The sequence below is a fragment of the Oncorhynchus keta genome, chromosome 12 (assembly GCF_023373465.1).
Source record: "Oncorhynchus keta strain PuntledgeMale-10-30-2019 chromosome 12, Oket_V2, whole genome shotgun sequence".
In the NCBI taxonomy this organism is placed as follows: Eukaryota; Metazoa; Chordata; class Actinopteri; order Salmoniformes; family Salmonidae; genus Oncorhynchus; species Oncorhynchus keta.
In genome coordinates, this window is record NC_068432.1 from 29,236,553 (window position 1) to 29,260,180 (window position 23,628).

At 42.1% G+C, this 23,628-nt stretch overlaps 2 protein-coding genes across 6 annotated transcripts in view; one reads left to right on the forward strand and one right to left on the reverse strand.

Annotated features, from left to right (window-relative positions):
- Positions 1-7,621, reverse strand: part of LOC118391257 (neuroligin-3-like) — a 33,555-nt gene extending 25,934 nt beyond the window's left edge. The window contains exons 1-5 of one of the 3 annotated variants that reach the window (XM_035782460.2): positions 7,413-7,621; positions 3,480-4,161; positions 2,455-2,514; positions 1,812-1,862; positions 323-472 (exon numbers count right to left, since the gene is read on the reverse strand). In XM_035782460.2, coding sequence (XP_035638353.1) covers positions 323-472; positions 1,812-1,862; positions 2,455-2,514; positions 3,480-3,963 — 745 coding nt within the window. In that variant the 5' untranslated portion in view covers positions 3,964-4,161; positions 7,413-7,621. The remainder of the gene's footprint in view (positions 1-322; positions 473-1,811; positions 1,863-2,454; positions 2,515-3,479; positions 4,162-7,412) is intronic. The other 2 variants (XM_035782456.2, XM_035782458.2) reach the window with 2 other exon arrangements.
- Positions 7,622-10,804: 3,183 nt separating this feature from the next.
- Positions 10,805-22,879, forward strand: cchcr1 (coiled-coil alpha-helical rod protein 1). 3 transcript variants are annotated; one of them, XM_035782462.2, is made up of 20 exons: positions 10,805-11,005; positions 11,487-11,778; positions 11,886-12,053; positions 12,251-12,368; positions 13,871-14,065; positions 14,191-14,354; positions 14,443-14,557; positions 14,797-14,907; positions 15,061-15,204; positions 15,358-15,468; positions 15,914-16,020; positions 16,279-16,391; positions 16,538-16,604; positions 16,785-16,909; positions 17,927-18,115; positions 18,339-18,440; positions 18,597-18,748; positions 19,247-19,391; positions 22,086-22,238; positions 22,616-22,879. In XM_035782462.2, the coding sequence occupies exons 1-19, from the start codon at positions 10,939-10,941 to the stop codon at positions 22,223-22,225; spliced, it is 2,625 nt and encodes an 874-aa protein (XP_035638355.1). In that variant the 5' UTR covers positions 10,805-10,938; the 3' UTR covers positions 22,226-22,238; positions 22,616-22,879. The 3 variants fall into 3 exon arrangements, with proteins under 3 accessions (XP_035638355.1, XP_035638356.1, XP_035638354.1); XM_035782463.2 differs by having other exon boundaries at positions 22,086-22,183; XM_035782461.2 differs by having other exon boundaries at positions 22,086-22,879.
- The last annotated feature ends 749 nt before the right edge of the window (positions 22,880-23,628 follow it).

Below are 23,628 nucleotides of genomic sequence, written 5' to 3' on the forward strand. Positions count from 1 at the left end.
AGCTTGTAGGCGATTAATAGTCCTAACCATTGTCCTCTGACTGAGGAGTTCTAATCTTACTCCCTCCTCCAGACAATAACATACTGAAAAAGACTTTGCCTTCATAACCTGGGATTATACATTACACACCAGGAGAAAATGACTTCCATAGCAAATGATAGAAATGTAACAAATGAATAGAAGTTTGAATAACTGGCATAAGTGTACATATGAATTGGATCTCTGTGTGGAGATCAACGTTATGGGAAGAAGAAAATGTATCTTCGAGACTGAAAAGAAATTCCACAGACACCATTCAGAGATAGTAAGAGAATCCCATCACCTAGTACTCCGACCCTGTAGTTGAGAGTGATGACGATGACATTCCCATAGCTGGCCAGCACACTCCCATCGATCATATTTCCTGTCCCCTCCATGTAGGATCCTCCATGGATGTAGACCATCACAGGCCTAGCCTCAGTGTTCCGAATGTCTGCAGAGAGAATCAGCCATTTACTATTTGTACTGTAAAGAGTTACAGGCAAGGTAATGCAACATCAGAATACTGTAACCCCTACCAGACGGTAGACTCAGCAACATTTACACCACTAAAGCTGAAGGTAAGCTCAAGGTAATGGTATTGATTTCAGCAGATGTGCTTCGTGATTACGGTCTTGGTTGTGACGCACCAATGGAGACAAGAATGCAAAGCAAGGACACTACTCATACAGGCCTAACAGAGATCTATATTATGTCAATCTCAATGTTTTTCCCCCACAAAACTGTGTTTATACTAGAGCCTGAGCCATATTCTAATATTCTATTATTAGCAATATACCGTTTTCACATCTAGTATCTCTAAAGTGTATCTAGTTAATACTATGTGTTCACTATGTTCAACAGAGCATGCGTCTTCAGGCAAGGTGGTCATTTCTGTGCACCACGCTCCTATAAATTAATTTGTCATAATAGTGGTTAAATTACAGGACATGATTTTCTCTGCATCTAAAACAACAACTACTAAATATAGTTTTTTCGTCAGAATAAGGCATATAAAGCCTCCCCACACTTATAACTGCCCTCCCCGCCCCAATGAAAAAAATGACAAAGTAAAAAACAATTTGGTGACAAAAAGAATAAGGCATATGACCTGAACTGTAAGTTCAGTGTCAATGTGAGAAAGGCGTGAGTTGCCATAAAATAACATAAGGACACCCATTTCCTACATCACACTCAATCTCCTGAACAGTACGACATGTAGTGAATAGTAATAGCTTCATCCTCATGAGTCACTCATACGGTCCTCTCATGAGACCCACAGAGAGGTAGTGGAGGAGACTTTGAGATAAGATGTAGTTGGTTATAGATAGCCCAGTCTGCGATCCCTAGAAGACACAGGAAAATCTTCACTTCCCATTCTATTTATGGTGCTACAAAATAATATCTTTGTTGATTGGTATAGCCACAAAGATACAAGAAATAACCCATGTGAGTCATTGTTCAAATTGAGTACATTTGGGATCAATGGCAAATTGACCAGCATTTGTCTTCAAGGGGGACAAAATCAGTATTCAGTGTCCCAAAAAATCCATGACACAAAAAATACTGCAGATATGATATGGATGTCCAAATCAAAACAATTGAGAGTGAAATAGCTAAGACGCTGAGAGAATCAAGTGACTTATAATTGACTTGGCATGCCCACTGATAAACTAAGGTTTAACCAGTTGTCAAAGGTAAGATCGAAGACGAAAGTCTATGAAAATATCAAAAGTCAAAAAGTGTCTAAAAAGAAAAAACGTCATGCATTAAACTTTGAGCACCAAAAATACCTTCACTGTCACCATGAGAGAAATCCACTCCTTGACTCTTGCTGTGGGCCCCTAGGAATCACATCAAGGAGGAAAAAAACAAAAAAGTACAAGAGAATTCAAAAATAGCATGATTGACCACCAAGGAAGGAAGATAGTGATATCCCAATCTGTGTCTCGGAAAATCTGTCAAAAATGGCGTTACTGTAAAAACCAAATAATGTTTGTTTGCAGTAAACATAGGCTGTGCTGAATTTGAGGTAAGATATGATGTACTCTCCTTTTCATTGCCATGACTAAATCAGAACAAATTAGATTTACATATTGTACAAACAGTAACTTTTGACATCAGAATGTTGATTTCTTTCATTATTGGCTTTCCAATAATAACAAATAAAAAATGTATAGAAATCAATGTGTTTTTCGAATAAACATGTCATGGGTGGATGTTATTGTGTGGAATGATCTTACTCTGGATTGCTCTTAATTTCGCACAGCAGAGAGACACACACACTCTCAGGCATAGATGGACGCACACATCTCTGACCGACATTTATCGGTCTCTACTGTGTTTGATTTTCAAATACGATGACGATGTGATCTTGGTTTGGAGCCAACTCTGAAGTCACTTTGCTCCTTTTTACTTCTTTGTTAGCTTACATACCTTCTTCTCTACATACTTTCTTGTTGGGTTTTCTGGCACATTCCTTGGATACTCTTTTGACTGAAAAATGAATGAAAGACTACGAAATAACAGAAGGCTCTGAAAAATTGAAGAAGCATGCAGGCACCCAATTCCCAACCCAGTTCACTTTTCATCACCTCAGGAACTATACAAGGGAGGTAGTGGGATAGTGGGTTAAAGATATACATCGAATTAAATAATAATCATAATGATTTCACAATGCTGCACACAGTCCATTTTCACATGCACCCTGTCTGTATATTGTATAAGCCCTAATACTCTACAAAATAAATGAAGGAAAGGAAATGTGTTTATCAGTCACAATAGTGTTTACTTGAGACTAAGCACCTCCGAATTTGTAAATATTGATCTACAGATCCATAGCATAGAAATATATAAATGTATTGCACCTCAGATTTTACACGGTTAAGGCGTTTCATTGTAAACAACAGGCCTCTAGTGCACAATAACAAACATTTCACCGGCCCAACAAATGTCTGAGTCTGATTTATCATAACTATTGAGCCATTCCCAGTAGTTAGGTTATGCCATGCTGTAGGCTATATTCTGACTTTAAATTATTAGTTGTCTGACGCAATAATAGGTTTTATATCAGTGTGTGATTTTCCCGTAGAGAACACAATGAACGGAGTCAACAGTGTAACAGGATGAAGAAGAGTTGGTGACATGACTTCGGATGAGAAAACAACTTGGGGTGGCGCAAATGAGATGCACAAGGACAACTGCTGCATACGCAAAACATGATGATTGCAAAGTGACAGCAAGGCCAATACAGTAAACATGATGATTGCAAGGTGACAGCAAGGCCAATACAGTAAACATGATGATTGCAAGGTGACAGCATGGCCAATACAGTAAACATGATGATTGCAAGGTGACAGCAAGGCCAATACAGTAAACATGATGATTGCAAGGTGACAGCAAGGCCAATACAGTAAACAACATGGATTGTCCCTTTGGTCCATTTTACCCGTTCCACTCACCATCCTCTGTTGGAATATAGATGTTTAAATACAAACAGTCCTCGTTCTGATCCTGAATGAGGTTGGCCACTGTGTCCAGGTTATAGGTGAACCATATGGGCATCATGATCTCAGGCACTGTGTTGCGGATGTTCTGAGGGCACACGGGCATGAAGTGGGTAGCATTCTTGATCCCTGACCAGGAAGAGGGCTGCTCTGGGGGCATGAAGCGCTTCTCCCCGATGGGAGGGGCAGCGTACGGCACCCCAAGGTACTGGTCAACGGGCTTAAGGACCTCGCCTGGCACAGCAACCCGGAGGCCCCTCAGCTTCCCAAACTGGGTGTTCACAGTCGGGTTGAAGTTCTGGCTGGTCACCACTGTGAATGGCCAGTAGGAACATAACATCCACATTAAAAGACCATGGCAGGTGGCGATGGTTGCGGTTCCTCTCCGATTTGATAGGTGTGCAGGCAACACATGGTGCGTAAACTCTGCCAAACACATGGTCTGGGCAAGTGAGTGCCCTTGCACCACGCCAATGTACACTCGAGTGTCCTCTCAACCCCTATGACCTACTATATTCCGCTTAACCAGGCATCGCTCAACCTGCCCTGGGCGCCAATGGTTACTAAAAACAAATGAACAAAGCCCAGGTATTCACTCATCTCCAGCTCCAATTCTCATTGCTGTTCTGAAACCGAGCTGCAAACAAGAGAGACAAATGGTTAGGTGAGCAAACATCGGTGGGTTGCTAACTGCAATTCCCCTGAGTATACTGACGGGACTATGTTGCCAGATTACTTGAAAACTGGGGCTTCTAAATATATAGAGCGGGAGTTGCTCATCATCCGTATGCTTTCACAGAAGATAGGCTCCCTGTAGACACACAATCATTTCAAAGCAAACTAATCACTTGGGAGAACTCAAGGGACCATTTGAACACACTACTTTGGTGAGTGAGTGGTAGTATTGTCTGTAATCCAGCAGAATGTGAATGTAAATACTGTATATGTAAATATATATCGCAGAGGATATGCTCATTGGCCTCAATTGTCTTTTTTTTTAATGATTTCACCTGGGACAAATATTACTCTTACAAACAGGCGATATAATTTCCAGCGTCATGTTTGTTACAAACACCCTTTCATGGTTCTCGTGTGGGATGACATTAACATGGGGAGAAGATTTGAACTATCTGAAAAAGCATCTGCATCGATGAAGGCAGAATGTTGTATACTGCAATGCATCTGGAAGTAAGGGATTTAGTAATATACTGCACATTCACTTTCTCTCATTTAAAAGACAGTAATGAACGGGACAGAAATATCAGAAAAACAACACTGACGTAACCTTTGAGTGGAAGGATGAAAAGCTGTGATGGAAGGAAGTACAGTGCCATATAATCATGTTCTTACCCATGATGCCTGCATGTGCATAGTATAGAGCCACAGCAGCATGGCAACAACAACCCTCCAGTAAAACAGCTAAACACTAGACTAAATCCTAATGAAAACAGTAAAACAGCTAAACACTAGACTAAATCCTAATGAAAACAGTGAAACAGCTAAACACTAGACTAAATCCTAATGAAAACAGTGAAACAGCTAAACACTAGACTAAATCCTAATGAAAACAGTGAAACAGCTAAACACTAGACTAAATCCTAATGAAAACAGTGAAACAGCTAAACACTAGACTAAATCCTAATGAAAACAGTGAAACAGCTAAACACTAGACTAAATCCTAATGAAAACAGTAAAACAGCTAAACACTAGACTAAATCCTAATGAAAACAGTGAAACAGCTAAACACTAGACTAAATCCTAATGAAAACAGTGAAACAGCTAAACACTAGACTAAATCCTAATGAAAACAGTGAAACAGCTAAACACTAGACTAAATCCTGAAAACAGTAAACACTAGACTAAATGAAAACAGTAAAACAGCTAAACACTAGACTAAATCAGTGAAACAGCTAAACACTGAAAACAGTGAAAACAGCTAAACACTAGACTAAATCCTAATGAAAACAGTGAAACAGCTAAACACTAGACTAAATCCTAATGAAAACAGTGAAACAGCTAAACACTAGACTAAATCCTAATGAAAACAGTGAAACAACAGTGTTGCAGAGCTACAGGCAATAGAAACAGTGTAACCAGCCTCCTGGGTCATCAGGCTGGGTACTTGCTTGTCAGTATGGATGATTCCAAGAACATGCAAGCATAAGTTTGTTTCCCTAAATGAATTTCTTAAGCATTTATTGATAGACCATGGTTGAGGCACCTGAAAGTGAACCTACTCTTTTCTGGAATGAACAGATAATGATTCTGTCAAAAAAACAGAAATATCTCTGAGTCCTCTACCTCTTCAAAAGTGTACAATCTGGGTTGTGAAAATATATCAGAAAAAAGTAGTGAATGTAGCTAGATAAACGCTGTTTTTATTTGTTTATTGTCAACTTGTGCAATGATTGCAATTTATTGGCTGATGTATGGATACAGAAACAGGCTAAAGGTTGACAAAGTAAGCCTCAGCTTAGTTTAATCAGGAGGCCAGGCAAAGCTGCCGAGGTATATTCCCTAAACACATAGGATTGCGTTTAGACTAGCAGGGGAGATGGAAGAGACTTCCCGACAAGACATGAATACGAATAGATTACAACCCACGGTCTCTTATACTTGCAATGCTGTGGGAGCTATCTGATGCCCATGCAGTGTGTGTAGCCTACATTGAAAATAAATAAATGATCCAGAGTTCTCAATATCCTTATATTAAAGTCATCACTTCAAAATACTGACAGGCCCTGTGTCTAAGTCTGCAACTAAATGCCACAACCTGTCCTATTTTCCTGAGTTGTGTGTAATTTTCAGTGAAAAGGCTGTTGATTAAGAAAATACATAGAGAACAACAATGGTCACTTTGAGTGTAGGCCATTAGCCTAATGCTTTCAAATATACTCAATATGTCAAATACAGACAATTAACCATAAGTTATACCACACTCAAAACAGGTGTGTTAACATCCTGAATATAGTCTACAAATGTTGCATTTGTGGGCCAAAGCTGGGCAAAAAATTAATTCATGCATTTAAAGATGCATTTGAAAAAACAACATTGTTGAGGTTCGTTATGGCGGCTACAGGCCCACAATAACGTAATGATATCAGTGGCTCTATTGGCTATGCCAGTCATAAGCACAATTACAACCACATCCCCAATGACACCTTGTAGTGAATTACTCTACACGGGGAGTCTAATTGGACACACATGGCATGCTTTGACATTTCGCCTATAAATTTGTGTTAATGAATCCCAATTGCATTATACCGATTCCAAGGTAGCAGCCTGTGACCATTGGCAGAATGGTTATGGCTAAAAGATAACCGGAGTGCGGCGCAAATAAAGCAGTTTATTTCTCATCTCTATGTAAGGCACGCAAGGTGCTATAGCCGAATCCAGTGCCCTTGCAATTTAATCAGTGTTATTCCTTCCAAATCGTTCAATTAGTCCAACTCGTTTTAGTGTAAAACTAAAACATGCACGGTTACGGGGTAAAAGGATGATAATGTCACAGAACACCTCGTTGAAGGTGAGCTGGTGGCACTAATTCACCAGTAATAGGCAACGATGCGTTAAAATCTCAGAGTGAAAAAGAGACTGAAAACCAGACGTTCACACAAAAGACCAAGCCACAGACAGCCCTGCTCCTCCAAATGCCCAAATAAACACCAAGGATGCGGTTGATGAAAAAAACGTTGCAAATGTTGACCCTAATTATCACATGCAAAACATCTAAATATCATCAACATATTATACAATTATGTTTAAATGTGCTACAATTAAAATACATCATATTATGAAAAGAATACCCATGATCCTACTATGTGGGATCGTGGTGTGTAGTAAAATCTTGCCAAACCTTCATCTCATGGAAAGGGAATTTCGACTCACCTGCTCTAACGGAGGCTCCTACTCTTCATCCCCGGTTTGCTCTTCTCCATATAATTTAGTTTTCATGGCACTGCACTGATGATCACATTTCATTATTATTATATTTTAAATCGCATGCAAATATTTTGCTTTCAATTCACATGTTCTATTTTGTCTTCTTGATTAACATTAATATATTAGCCCTTTCGGTTTGTGCGCGCGCAGCTCGTTCACGACGGCAAGGTCAGGAGCGCCCACTGTCTTCGCGTTTCTAAGCAACCATGGGGATACGCGTGAGCTGACAGACAGGCAGTAAAGAATTAAAGGGAATGTATCTGTATCATGGTCTAATCAAAATTATGTATATTTCATTATAATAATTAGGCTATATCGAATCTAACGCATCAGGTAGCCTTTCCCCGGGTCCCTTGTGTGATCAATCAAATGTATTTCTAAAGGCCTTTTACATCAGAAGATGTCACAAAATGCTCTACAGAAACCCAGCCTAAAACCCCAAACAGCAAGCAATGCAGATGTAGAAGCACGGTGGCTAGGAAAAACTGCCAAATGAAAGACACAGAGTGATGCAGATTCAGGTCTCATCTAATTTAAAATTCAAATATAAGGGTCTAAATGTAGGCTGTGTGTGTGATAGCCTAAGCATAACCAATTCTGTTTAAGGATAGGCCTATAATCTGCATTGTCTTCCTGGCAAATCAATGGGAATCATTCGATAAGATTCAGCACATTCTGCTAAAACCATGTCAACGTTTGAATGGGAAAATGGTGCTGGTAATGAATAAGGAATTTACCCTTTGATTAGATGTCTTTACTAAAACATTAAAATGTGAATGGTCTAATATAGTAAATGGTTTATAGTTGTAAAAGAAGTTTCAATTATAAAGAGGCGCTCAGCATCACCCACCCAAACACATGCAGTATCTGGTGCTGATGCTGCGTTGGACAGCTCCCCCTTGTGGTAAAATTTTAAAATCACAGCCATCGCAACTTCAGTGGGAAACGATGTTTTAAAGTAACTGTCTAGTGAAAATCTCACTTTAAAAAGTACCCAAATAATGTTGTTGACTCGTCCTATACTTATATTTGTGGCCAAAGCACAAATGAGATTTTAAAAAATGCTTCCAAAGCCCCACCTCAAACCGTTTAAAAAATAATTGCTATATCCTCATAGAGGATGCCTTCATATTTCTGACTGAGACTACTAATTGGCTCACCGTTTGAGCTGGCCAATCAGCTCTTTTACTTGTCATTCATATTTTTATTGACCGGTATACGCCCTCACCATTTTGTTGTTGGGGTACTCATCTTCTATCTGTGCCATTATAGCGTCTGTGACAGCACGGGCAGCGCCAATGAGGCTCTCTCTATTTTGAAGTGGTCAATTTTCTTCTTCACGATTGGCTGATCCCTCCTGATGATCCGGTTGGACATGATTCCAACAGGGTCACTAAAAGCTGGATCAGCCAATGAAGTTGTAAGTCCCACCTAGTTGACGACATGAAATTGTTGAAAGCCTTCAATGGCGCTGCTCATGCTAATATGGCAGTTTGGCCACTAGAGGCCACTATATCATTCTCTATAGATGTGTTGACAACATCACGAAAATTCAACCAAATATTTTTTTAGAACTAAACCAAGACAGACCACAAGCATGTCGTTTCCAATGGGAACAAATTAGTCATAAGTGGGCAGAACAAGCAAGGAGGTGGGCAGAGCCAAGCACGAGCATCATCTGCATATTTCCGTTAGCTAACGCCTACTTTGTGAATTGCGCGTATGCAATAACGCCATTCGACTAAACACACCTTCTAAACAACGCGATTTTTGAAACCCTTTGCAAATGGCAAAGTCTACAAAACGTAGTCCACTCTTTTCGGAACAGCTTGTAGTTTTGGGAACAGAAAACGGTATTGAGATCAAATGTTTCATCGATGAGAACATTTGCAGAATGTCGGCCAAAATCCATCTCGTTCCATCCTCTCCCACTTCTTCTCACTACCATATGATTGGGAACGCCAAGCGGATGTTTCACATTTATACATCCAGTGAAATATCTGTCTCATTGTTCTATCTGTGATTATACAGTATGTGCGCTTCCATGGGGGAAGAAGTCAGCGTGTTGTTATGATTCTGGACGGCCAGATTGCTAGCAAGAACAACAAGAAACTCCCATGTGGGGAATTGTAAAGGGGCTCGTTTCATCTTGTTCTTGATACCATGTCTTGCTTTGACTGAGTTCATGGCAATGCAAATATGGCAAAATGTCACTAACCAACAACTGTAAGGATGTACAAGTGCTCATTGAGCAAATGTATTTATGTTTTCAATAAACATTGGAGACGAAATATAGTTTGCATGTTGTCAACCTTTAAAGCCAACCCCTTGCTGTTTTGCCCCATTGTTGTGCACACATCGGTTCTTAGGAAAAAGAGGACCGAGCACCCCCCCATTCTCATTGATGGGGCTGTAGTGGAGCAGGTTGAGAGCTTCAAGTTCCTTGGCGTTCACATCACCAACAAACTAACATGGTCCAAGCACACCAGGACAGTCGTGAAGAGGGCACGACAAAACCTACTGTATTCCCTCTCAGGAGACTGAAAATATTTGGCATGGGTCCTCAGATCCTCAAAAGGTTTTACAGCTGCACCATCGAGAGCATCCTGACCGGTTGCATCACTGCCTGGTATGGCAACTGCTCGGCCACCGATCGCAATGCACTACAGAGGGTAGTGCGTGCTGCCCAGTACTTCACAGGGGCTAAGCTTCCTGTCATACAGGACCTCTATACCAGGCGGTGTCAGGCCCTAAAATATTGTCAAAGACTCCACCCACCCTAGTCATAGACTGTTCTCTCTGCTACCACACGGCAAGCAGTACCGCAGCGCCAAGTCTAGGTCCAAGAGGCTTCTAAACAGCTTCTACCCCCAAGCCATAAGACTCCTGAACATCTAATCAAATGCTACCCTAACTATTTGCATTGCCCCCCTTCTACACTGCTGCTACTCTCTGTTATTATCTATGCATAGTCACTTTAATAACTTTACCTACATGTACATATTATCTCAATTACCTCGACACCGGTGCCCTCGCACATTGACTCTGTACTGGTACCCCCTATATATAGCACCGCTATTGTTATTTTAATGCTGTTATTTAATTATTTGTTATTTTTATCTCTTACTTTTTGGGGTATTTTCTTAAAACTGCATTGTTTGTTAAGGGCTTGTAGTAAGTAAGCATTTCACTGTAAGGTCTTCACCTGTTGTATTCGGCGCATGTGACAAATACAATTTGACTTGATTTGATCGATATACATAAATGTTTAAAAAAATCTATTGCCGTTTACCAAAACGATTGAGAATGCAACGCCCACGCAACTACTCCATCACACGTAACTACGTAAACAGGAAGAGTCGTTGCAGCGACGCGTCGCCATGAAAGTGTTGTTCAAAATGATCCCGCGCACAATACAAAGTGTACTCTTTTGTAACTTGTTTTAGAACAGTGGTCATTTTACGATTCTCTGATGGAAAGATGCAATGAGGATGAGAAGCTGAATGCCCCGTCCGATTTTGTGGCATCAAGTGTCTCAAGTAAGTCCTAAAAATCTAGCTAGCTAAGTTAGTTAGTTGGCTAGCTACCCGGAAGCTAACGCCAGCTGCGCCTAACGTTACATAGAACATAAGTAGCATTGCTAACCAATTACTTTTTTAAGTTATATAATTTTCTAAGTTATACAGCAGCGTAAGTTGTCTTGTGAGCTGTTGCACCAAACGTACCAAACGTAACGTGCCGTCCTCTTGGATGGCATTGGGACCATATGGAACATTTGACAAATACAATTTAATTTATATTGATGGGTACACTTGCTGTTTTGACTTCCTCCATGGGTACAGTCGCAATGGCCGCCAGTCCACCCATTATGCTACCATTGACTTGAATGGGGATGTCCATTCTATTCATTCTATTTCTATATTTGGGACAGCATGTGCGACTACCTTACTCGCAGGTGTTCTGTCACATGCTTGTTTCATGTACATTCTCACATACTGAATACTGCATATTGTTTTTCAGAGGGTAGTCAGAGGACCCTGATGCCCCCATCCCATTTCACCGCAAGCACCCAGTCTGCCTCCATCATAGTACCAGGGACTGTTACGGGACGAGGGACAACACCAATAAAATGGGTCACCCATGCCACAACATCCCCATCGGACTCTGGCCCTGCCAACCCATGGCTCACCATGGCTCAGGCCAAAAAAGAAATTCTAGAACTACACAGAGAAAACCAGAGGATTCTGATGTTACAGGGAGACTGCTCCAGAGGAACAGAGTCAACAGAGGATTCTGCCCACTCCATAGCAAGGTCAGGTGCTGCTCTATATGCCTTGCTTATGAAATCCACTTCTTTCACTTCTCACCCATGTCTATTAACTTAACACCTAACCTGCTCCTCCCACCCCCCACACACAGGTCTGGAGCGAGAGGTGAGCAGGCCTCCAGGTGGGAGACAGAATGGAGACTGGACACAGAGCGTTTCAGGGCAGAGTCAGAGAGGCTGAAAGGCCAGGTAGAAGCACTGAAGGAAGTTGGAGGGAGACAGAGGGAGGAGATGAGGGACAAAGAAACTTATCTGAACAGGTATTATAGTGTGGGTGTATAGACACTGACTTGTCATTATGGAATATTAGTAGCCTAGATCTTACATTCCTCATTCAATAATTCACATTTTATGGAGAAATGTGTATCCTGCTTCTATTCTAAGTAGACCTACTTAATATTTTTTTTAAAAGTTACCAGTGATATTACCTCCCCTCTCCTTACACCCTATATTGCAGGCAGAGTCATGAAATGGAGGTGATGCGGGAGGAGTTATATAAGACTAAGACTGAGCTCAGCCAAGTCAGTGTGGAGCTGGTCCAAAAGAGAGAGGACAAAGAGAGACTCAGCACCCAGGTAACAGTTATTCACAATAACTCTACATTTGTGTATGTTGTCATCCCAGCTCACCTCTGTTTTATGTGTGGTGGTAACTAAGGGAAAGTTCAGTTATTTGCATCTAGCTTGCAGCAACTGTGCCATGATTGCAGCATCATCAGCAACAATGGCATGATTGCAAAACTATTCAGTGCATTTGGAAAGTATTCAGACCCCTTGACCTTTTCCACGTTTTGTTACGTTACAGCCTTATTCTAAGATTAGTTCAATATTTTTTTTCCTCATGAATCTACACACAATACCTCATAATGACAAAGCAAAAACAGGTCTTTAGAAATATCACATTTACATAAGTATTCAGACCCTTTACTCAGTACTTTGTTGAAGCACCTTTGGCAGCGATTACACTCTAGATTCTTCTTGGGTATGACGCTACAATCTTGGCACAACTGCATTTGGGGAGTTTCTCCCATTCTTCTCTGCAGATTCTCTCAAGATCTGTCAGGTTGGATGGGGAGCGTTGCTGCACAGCTATTTTCAGGTCTCTCCGGTGATGTTCTCTCCGGTGATGCCTTTTACTGAGGAGTGGCTTCCGTCTAGACGCTCTATCATAAAGGCCTGATTTGTGGAGTGCGGCAGAGATGGTTGTCCTTCTGGAAGGTTCTCCCATCTCCACATAGGAGCTCTGTCAGAGTGACCATCGAGTTCTTGGTCACCTCCCTGACCAAGGCCCTTCTCCCCCGATTTCTCAGTTTGGCCCGGCGGCCAGCACTAGGAAGAGTCTTGGTGGTTCCAAACTTCTTCCATTTGAAGAATAATGGAGGCCAATGTATTCTTGGGGACTGTCAATGCTGCAGAAATGTTTTGGTACCCTTCCCCAGGTCTGTGCCTCGACACAATCCTGTCTTGGAGCTCTATGGACAATTCCTTCGACCTCATGAATTGGTTTTTGCTCTGACAATGCACTGTCAACTGTGGGACCTTGTGTAGACAGGTGTGTGCCTTTCCAAAAATGTCCAATCAATTGAATTGACCACAGGTGGACTCCAATCAAATTGTAGAAACATCTCAAAGATGATCGATGGAAACAGGATGCACCTGAGCTCAATTTCGATTCTCATAGCAAAGAGTCTGAATGTAAATAAGTTATTATTATTTTAATACATTTGCAAAAATGTCTAAAAAACAGTTTTTGCCTTGTCATTATGGGGTATTGTGTGTAGATTGAAGAAAAATAATAATTGAATCAAATTTAGAATAAGGCTGTAACGTAACAAAATGTGGGAAAGGGGAAGGGGTCTGAATACTTTATGAATACATTGTACATTGATGGTCCAAGAACTGCTATAGAAGCCAAGTCAGGTATGCTTGCAGCCCCCAAGGACTGTAATTTTGAATCACTGCTTCAAAACAGCTATTGGTTTAAATCAATTCCCTGCTCCCAGGCTTCCACTCAAACCTTGTCTTTATATACTACATTGACCTTGTATTGGACAATGCCTGCTCTCTGTGGTGTGCAGCTGGAGATGCTGGAGAGGAAGTCTGGGGAGGAGGCTGAGAGGCTGAGGAGGGAGGTGGAGAGGAGCCGACAGGAAACCCACAGGCTGACCAGGGAGGCTGATACAGCCAGGCTGCAGGCTGGGGAAGAGGCCAAGCAGGAGTTGCAGAAACTAAATAAGCAACTGGAGGAATCCCACTGGAGACATGAAACACAGGTAAGAGTATTTTTTTCAGATTGTTTACATTTCTTTCTGAACAATTTAACAAACATGGCGCAAATAATATTTTTTTTTACAGATGTGTAAGTTTTATTGTGGTTCTCTTTATTTGTTCCCTCTAGTTGCAGCAGTTGACTGCCACCCATGACACTGAATTGTCCACAGTCAGACAGACGAGCTCTGAGGTACAGGAGAAGTTATGTCATCTGTCAAAGGAGGTGACTCATCTGAAGTGCTGTCTACTGGAAGTGTCTGCAGAGAGAGATGGACTGAAAGAACAACTAAGGTAGGTGTTATATTTTATCCCAAAACTTCAATGGATCAATGGATGAATACATGGATAGTATCTCATTTTTGGGTTATTATTTTTTCAGCCAAATGGGCAATGCTTTTGAGACCCAGTCAGCAACGTTGCAGAGTCTTAGAAACTACATTGGACAACTTACCCCTGAGAGAGGGTTGGAAGAGAAACTAACTGAAACCATTCAGGTGGGGAGATTCATTGATAACATTGATTTAGATCAAGTTACTTGTGTGCTCTAAGGAAACACACAAGGAAAAATACAGTTGGTGCTTAACCAAGCAGAGAAATGGATTGTTCTTCCAGCAATGTCTTGCCTGTAGAACAAGGTGAATCTTGGCTCATTTAATCTCAATGCATGGTATGAGCATATTTTCTTATTACCATGTAATAAGTAGTCAATATTCTAATCTGACTTCCTCTATAGACACTGAATAGAGAGAAGGAGGCTCTGCAGGTGACAACAGAGCTTCTGACGGTCAGACTCAACTCTGTGAACGACATATTGGCCCTACAAGAGGAGGAGATGGTAGAGAAGGTGTTTGAACCATGCTTGTGTGTTCACAGCCCCACAGCTGATGCAAAATCCTCTTATTTCTTTCAGATATTTGATTAAAATCCATTCCCCTATGTGTGGGTGACTATATCTGTGTGGTTTGTGGGTTAAGTAAAGGCTTTGTCATGTCCACAGACTCTGTCAGACCCTCTCCTGAAAGCTGGGCCCAAAGGCACTCGGGTTCTGCGTTGCTGGAGAGAGAAGGTCTTCATGTTGTTGGTCCAGCTTCGCTCAAAGGATATGGAACTGCGGGGAGAAAGGGATAAACTTCACTCAACCGTATGTGATTTAGGAGGCTTATGACTTAAAAACTTGACGAACTCCAACCACTGTGAAATAATGTTCCATGTATAAATAGGCAAATCGTGATAAGGGACATAATCGAAACGTGCAAAAACATCCATTACTCTATTGTGTGTCCTGTTGCTTCAGATCTCGTCTCTGGAGCAGGAGGTGAAGAAGGAGAAGTACCAGTCCAATGTGTTCCAGCACAGCCTGCAGGACAGAACAGCTGAGCTGGAGCTGGAGAGGGTGGCTAGGGAGGTGAGGAGGAGCAGGGGGACAGCCTCTGTGGGAGTGTCTCAATGCATCTCTTCATAGGATGTCTTTCCTCCATTTTGTTGAGACATGATGCATCTGCTGTTGCCAGGGGGAGTTGCCAATTACCTCTGTTGTGTTAGCACAGCAGAGGGCGCCACTTCTCACGAAAAACCTCTTACGCACCTCCCATTAGTATTAAGAGAATGCAAAAAATGCTTCCTTTAAAAATGTTATAGCAAGATTAAAATGTCCAGATTAAATACTCTCAAACAATCCTCAAAAGACACAATTGAACCCTGAAGTCAGTGTGCGATGACATTAAACTTTTTTCAGAAGTTTGACATTTAACTGTATATGTAATCAAAAGGTCACTATGACCTCATCCGAAAGGAGACCCTAGTAGTTGTCTGGTGGCGGGTCGGTTTTTATGTTTGTCTGGTCCTGTCAGGCCGTGGAGCAGGACATGACTACGACTAAGAGGGAGAACACAGAGCTGAAGAGCTGGAGTCAGGAGGCAGAGGCTGGACTGAGGACAATGACAGAGGATACCCAGCGGTAAAGAGCTGACAGATAGACAGGTCCCCTTGACAACCACTATACAAGTCAAGCGTCGCCTGAGATATTTAAGTTGTACTAACTGTAATTTTGTACACTGGGCACCTAATCTTTTCCAGACTCTTTCACAGTCCATATCACTCATACCATCTGTTACAAAATGTCCAATGACACAGGGTGAATTTGTGTACTACTCGACCCTACAATCCTCATTTGATGTCAAATCTTTTGTTATAGTACCAGTTCTTCTTTCTACAGATTCAGTCAGGCATTTGGTGCTAAGATGTCAGAGGTGGAGACTGTCCAAACACGTCTGAACAGCTTTGGCCAGAGGCTGACCTTTGCCAAAAGAAGAATGGACACAATTCAAGGTCTGTCTATAGATCTGAAATGATTTCTTCCCGCTTAACTACAGGAAATCTTATAACAGTGAGTTTAAATTGCATGTGGATAATTCTTTGCACTGTTTTATTCTGGCTCAGTTTGACCACATATTCACTGTACTGTTGTCTCGCAGGTCTAATGATGAGGAGGGAGGCCCTACGGAGAGTGCAGCAGTCCACTAAAGCAGCCAACTCTGAGCTGTATGATAACTGACCACACTGGACCACCTTGGCCCTGGGTCTCCCTGAACCCGAGCTGGCAATGGCCAGTTATTAATCAGGAAAATGCCTTGACTTGTAGACCATTACCTCAGTTTGTCCCTCTACCACTACATCTCCCATTGCCTCACTAGTTGTGCTGTCCTCTTTCTCTATTCACAGTGCCGCTGTCACAGAGCTCCAGGCAGAGCTGTCCTCGGTGTGTGAGGAGAGAGACAAGCTCGGGCAGGAGCTCAAGAGAACCCCCGAGCTCATTGAGAGTGCTCTGGCTGATGTCCGTGAACAGTGTACGCTGTTTAGTCATCTGTTCAGAGAGATTCAGACTTACATGAATTCCTTGTACCCTGTAGCTGTACCTACAGTAGATTTGCATGCACCATCAAATTTTATTTGTCACATTTGCCCGAATAGAACAGGTTTAGACCTTATATTGAAATGCCTACTTACAAGTCCTTAACCAACAATGCAGTTTTAAGAAAAATAAGTATTAAGTTAAAAATACAATATAATTAAAGAGCAGCAGTAAAATAACAGTGGCAAAGGCTATACACAAGGGGTACCGGTACACAGTCAATGTGTGGGGGCACAGGTTAGTCGAGGTAATTGAGGTAATATGTACATGTAGGTAGAGTTATTAAAGTGACTATGCAGAGATAATAAACAGTAGCAGCGGCATAAAAGGGGTGGGGGGGCGACAATACAAATAGTCTGGTTAGCCATTTGATTAGCTGTTCCAGAGTCGTAAGGCTTGGGGGGTAAAAGCTGTTTGGACCTAGACTTGGCACTCTGGTACCGCTTGCCATGCGGTAGCAGAGAGAACAGTCTATGACTAGGGTGGCTGTACTATTTGACCATTTTTAGCGCCTTCCTCCTCTTGTATATCCTGACTATGTGGTAGTAGAAATACTCAGAATACAGTACACCAGGGGTGTCAAACATACGGCTGGCTAGGGGGTCCAAGCCGGACTTCGGGTGGTTTGAATCCGACCCGTGGTGGGAACAAAGTCAATATACTTTTTAAAATAACCAAAACCAAATGAGAACAGTGTGGTAATGATAATGAACCTAAATTCATATGGTTCATTGACTGTGTCCAGCTCGCTAATAATCACCGTAATAAAAGATGGAGAGTCCGTGATTCCCGGAATTATGAATTGAAGACTATATTTGGCCATTTTCACGGCGTGAAAAAAGAACCAGTTTTCCATGCGGCCCTTTGGACCTTGTTGAAGACTGACCGCGGCCTCCTGGGCAAATGAGTTTGACACCCCTGCAGTACACCATCTGTGTTCCCCCTCCTCCAGTTGACAGTGAGGTGAGGCAGCTGAGGCAGGCTGCAGAGCGAAGCAGGGGGGAAGCCCAGGAGGCCCAGGCAGCCAGAGAGGAGGCCCAGCAGAGGCTGCAGGAGGCCCACACACAGCTAGAGGAGAGCAACCTCAACCTAGAGAAGCTCCATGCACAGCTGATCAGCCAACAGGAGGACAGTGACAGAGGTTAGAGAGGAATCGGGGTGGACTTAAGTGTACAATGCCAGGATTCCATTGTAATTCAGTCAATTAAGTTTACTGTCTGAATTTAAAACATCTTGTGTTTTTTCAATCTATTCATCAAATTTCAATTTCTCTTGAAATCGATGTGACCGAATTGTTGACATGTCACAGAATGTTCTGTACCTGAATTTCTCCTTACACCATCTCTGTTTGACTGTCCCATCAGCTCTGCAGGAGAGAGTGTCTGAGACAGAGGATCACTGTGCTCAGCAGCTTAGAGTGATGGAATCTCATCTCAACACGGCCAGAAGAGAACACACCAAAGCAGGTAGCGGACACTTGACTCATTCATCACATCATGTCCATCTCAACACAAAATGCGAAAGGGTCATGTAGAGTTGAGAGGATTCATATATGCGTCTACAGAAATGTAGTGTAAATATATATGGCTAAGACTGATAGGACTCCTGTCTGTATGTTATAGTGGTAGCCCTGCGTCAGTTTGAGAGACAGGCTAAGAGAGAGAGGGAGCAGGAGAGAGAAGCACAATGCCTTCAGAGTGAACACACCAAGAGAGAAATCCAGGATCTACAGAAACTACTGCAAGAAAAGGACAAAGACAGAAATCTACTTTTGGTGAGTTCATTGTTTTTTTCCCCCATGTCTTGGTTTATTGTAAGTTAGCCACGAACCTCAGGCTTCGTTCACGTACTGTACATTTTGAACGCCTGGTGAACTTGTCGGCAGAAAGATGCTTAAAAGGGGTTAGTCTAGATGGAAACGAGTACTTGACATGTTTAAAGCTCTGAACAGATGTTGTGTTCCTGAAAATTTTCAAAAAAACAACTTAAACTTTGTCCGACATGGTAGAAAAATATGAAAATGACAAACAAAAAAATGCCTCTCCTCACGGGGAATGTCATTTCTACTCTGAGCCAATCAAATGTGAGCGTTGAATGCCAGCGCCTCCATCAACAGTCAACAAGACAAGTTTTGGAAGGATGGCCTCCGATAGACTTATTGTTTACCATGTTGAGAGACTTTTTTTTTTTTCTTTTTTGTGAAACTGACAACTGTCAAGACACTTTCTTACACAGATCCATTTTCAGTATTTGTATATTTTGCCTCCCACAGGCGACTGTACGTGAGAGGGGTCTGATGAGTGAGTATAAGGCAGCCCGGAACACAGCCCTGCAGACTTCTGTGGCCTTGGAGCAGCAGCAGAGACCCTCAAGGAAGAGCAACACTCTGAGAGCCAAAGACCAGCCACAGACCAGAGGTAACTTCCACCAACACACCATGTTGTCACATTGTCTCATCCTATGAATACCTCTTGTAATATAAGACAAGTGTATGTATAACACTTTATACACTGAGTATACCAAAAATTAGCTACACCTTTCTAATATTGAGTTGCACCCCCTTTTGCCCTCAGAACAGCCTCAATTCACCAGGGCATGGACTCTACAAGGTGTCGAAAGTGTTCCACAGGGATGCTGGCCCATGATTCCAATGCTTCACACAGTTGTGTCAAGTTGGCTGGATGGCCTTTGGGTGGTAGACCATTCTTGATACACACAGGAAGCTGTTGAGTTCTTGACACAAACTGGTGCACCTGGCACCTACTGCCATACCCCACTCAAAGGCTCTTAAATCTTTTGTCTTGCCCATTCACCATCTGAATGGCACACATATACAGTACCAGTCAAGTTTGGACACCTACTCATTCAAGGGTTTTTCTTTATTTTTTTAACTATTTTCTATGTTGTAGAATATTAGTGAAGTCATCAAAACTATGAAATAACACATATGGAATCGTAGTAACCAAAACTTTGTTAAACAAATAAAAATATATTTTAGATTCTCCAAAGTAGCCCCCTTTTGCCTTGATGACAGCTTTGCACTCTTGGCATTTTCTCAACCAGCTTCATGAGGAATGCTTTTCCAACAGTCTTGAATGAGTTCCCACATATGCTGAGCACTTGTTGGCTGCTTATCAATCAATCAAATGTATTTATAAAGCCCTTCTTACATCAGCTGATGTCACAAAGTGCTGTACAGAAACCCAGCCTAAAACCCCAAACAGCAAGCAATGCAGGTGTAGAAGCACGGTGGCTAAGAAAAACTCCCTAGAATGGCCAGAACCAAGGAAGAAACCTAGAGAGGAACCAGGCTATGAGGGGTGGCCAGTCCTCTTCTGTCTGTGCCGGGTGGAGATTATAACATAACATGGCCAAGATGTTCATAGATGACCAGTAGGGTCAAATAACAATAATCACAGTGGTTCTCGAGGGTGCAACAGGTCAGCACCGTGCTTCTACACCTGCATTGCTTGCTGTTTGGGGTTTTAGGCTGGGTTTCTGTACAGCACTTTGAGATATCAGCTGATGTACGAAGGGCTATATAAATACATTTGATTTGATTTGAGCACCTCAGGAGTAAATGTCAGTTGGCTTTTCATAGCCGATCATTCAGAGTATCTCTACCTCTTCTGCTGTCTCTAGAGAGTTGAAAACAGCAGATCTGGGACAGGTAGCACATCTGGTGAACAGATCAGGGTTCCATAGCCGCAGGCAGAACAGTTGGAACTCGAGCAGCAGCACGACCAGGTGGACTGGGGACAGCAAGGAGTCATCAGGCCAGGTAGTCCTGAGGCATGGTGCTTTTCCTTCACTCTGTGGTCCAACTCATCCCAAACCATCTCAGTTTGGTTGAGGTCGGGTAATTGTGGAGGCCAGCTCATCTGATGCAGCATTGCATCACTCTCCTTGGTCAAATAGCCCTTACACAGCCTGGAGGTGTGTTTTGTGTCATTGTCCTGTTGAAAAAGAAATGATAGTCCCACTAAACGCAAACCATATGGGATGTTGTATCGCTGCAGAATGCTGTGGTAGACATGCTGGTTAAGTGTGCCTTGATTTCTAAATAAAACACTGACAGTGTCACCAGCAGGGCACCATCACACCTCCTCCTCCATGCTTCATGGTGGGAACCACACATGCAGAGATCATCCGTTCACCTACTCTGCGTCTCACAAAGACACGGCGGTTGGAAACTCATTAGACCAAAGGATAGATTTCTACCGGTCTAATGTCCATTACTTGTGTACTTGGCCCAAGCAAGTCTCCTCTTCTTATTGTTGTCCTTTAGTTGTGGTTTCTTTGCAGCAAATTGACCATGAAGGCCTGATTCACGGAGTCTCCTTTGAAAAGTTGATGTTGAGATGTCTGTTACTTGAACTTTGAAGCATTTATTTGGGCTGCATTTTCTGAGGCTGGTAACTCTAATGAATTTATCCTTTCTAGCAGAGGTAACTCTGGGTATTCTTTTCCTGTGGTGGTCCTCATGAGAGCCAGTTTCATCATAGAGCTTGATGGTTTTTGCGACTGCACTTGAAATGTTCCTTGTTGACTGACCTTCATGTCTTAATGTAATGATGGACTGTCGTTTCTCATTGCTTATTTGAACGGTTCTTGCCATAATATGGACTTATCCCTATTTGGTAAAGGCCATCTTCTGTATACCACCCCTAACTTGTCACAACACAAGTGATTGGCTCAAATGCTTTAAGAAGGAGAGAAATTCCACAAATTAACTTTTAACAAGGCACACCTGTTAATTGAAATGCATTCCAGCTGACTAAATCAAATCAAATTTATTTATATATCCCTTCGTACATCAGCTGATATCTCAAAGTGCTGTACAGAAACCCAGCCTAAAGCAATGCAGGTGTAGAAGCACGGTGGCTAGGAAAAACTCCCTAGAAAGGCCAAAACCTAGGAAGAAACCTAGAGAGAGGAACCAGGCTATGTGGGGTGGCCAGTCCTCTTCTGGCTGTGCCGGGTGGAGATTATAACAGAACAAGATGTTCAAATGTTCATAAATGACCAGCATGGTCGAATAATAGTAAGGCAGAACAGTTGAAACTGTACACAGTAGTAACCAGTGAACTGTTCTGTGTGTTCCCTGTTAGACTCGCTACTGTCAGTGCTTGGGGACCTTCGGACTCTGAGTGCTGCAGTGATCCACAGCTCAGAAGACGATGCAGAGGAGGAGGGATATGGGGACAGGGTACGGCATCCCAGAACCAGAGGGGACGACTCACTAAAGTGACAGTCCGCAATAAGTACTAGGAACTTTTTTTCTGCATTTTTATTTTTTTTAAATTGCGACCCATTTCTGTTTTATACACTCTTCATGACTAATTGACATTTCATTACGTATGTAACTCAGACTCCATGTTGGTGGTAATTATGTTGGTGGATGATTTAGTGCTTTCTTAATGTCTATAAAATGGCACTGTCGACACAACAGCAATGTTCCCAGTTTAAAAATGCATTGGATGTTTTAAGATTTCATGGATCTACTTAATGTTAATTGACCTTTGGCTGACAGGCTCCGGCCAGAGGAGAAGCTCACTGACTGTGATGAGTTCATATAAGGTAGGTGGACGTGTGGCCTGTGCGCCCAGTCTAATCAATAAGTCAATGTGCTTTCTCCCAGGGCCTCACAGCGTGACAGGAAAATCAAATGAATGGATAGCTTCGTTCAAAACAGCATGCTGCCTTCCGCTGGAGAAAACTAAAAAAAACAGGCTTGTGACCCTGAGTGCTCTGAACTGTAGCACTGGAGACACGAGATTGACCTCTGCTGATGTTTCTATAGTCTTGCTAATGGTCGTGTTTATGAAGACATGAATCACCATCTTTGACAAAGTTGTGTATTTGTTTGTGATGTAATAAATTATGTTGATATTTAATACTTTCATTGTGTCTGAGAAGTGCAGTTTTGATGGAACTTAGAATGCATTTCATGAACATTTGGACCGCCTGTCCTCCATTAAGGAATGGAGAGATCGTGACAGGATATGAAAACTAATTCCAGAGAATCAGAAGCAGATTGTGAGATGCTCAGATGGCTCTTACTTAAAGTGACCTGGTGATTCACGGTCTATCAGAAGCTGTCATCGCCTGGTTATGACTAGTAAGTCGAAGTCAGGCCTAACTGGAAGAGATGTTCAATTTAGTCACTATATTTAGTGTTGTGAAAGTATGTCCCCTTTTTATGTTTTAATTATATATATTTCCATTATGAAGCACAAGCTGGGTAAAGGAGTGATCAATTGGCTCCAGAAAAACAATCTGGACTGCAGCAGAGATATATATATATATAAGCATTTATGATTAGCTATACTAATGATAAATGAATTTAAGTGTAGCCCTGGTTCCTGTTTGTGTCCCTTGCCATCAGCCTCTTGTTGCTTTTCCTTTTACAGAACACCATTACAGTTTCATGCAATTTATGCAGCACTAATTGGGACTGAGGCTGTCCATGCCAAAAACAAACTCAATCAGGCATATCCATCAGGGGCACAATACAAACCCTGGTGTTGGAAGTGCTAAGATAACCAAGCTATCTGTACAGTATTGACTAGCTGTAAGTGGGCTAGATGCTAGTGTAAAGGCAGACTGAGATTGTGAATGTGCTGGCTGTGCAAGTGAGAGTGCATGATGCAG

Bases quoted from the DNA above. Each gene is read 5' to 3' on its own strand.
- cchcr1 (XM_035782461.2), top strand. From the start codon at position 10,939: ATGGAAAGATGCAATGAGGATGAGAAGCTGAATGCCCCGTCCGATTTT. The intron at 14,355-14,442 runs GTAGGTGTTATA...TTATTTTTTCAG, and splicing joins GGACTGAAAGAACAACTAAG to CCAAATGGGCAATGCTTTTG. The intron at 16,910-17,926 runs GTACGCTGTTTA...CCCCTCCTCCAG, and splicing joins GGCTGATGTCCGTGAACAGT to TTGACAGTGAGGTGAGGCAG.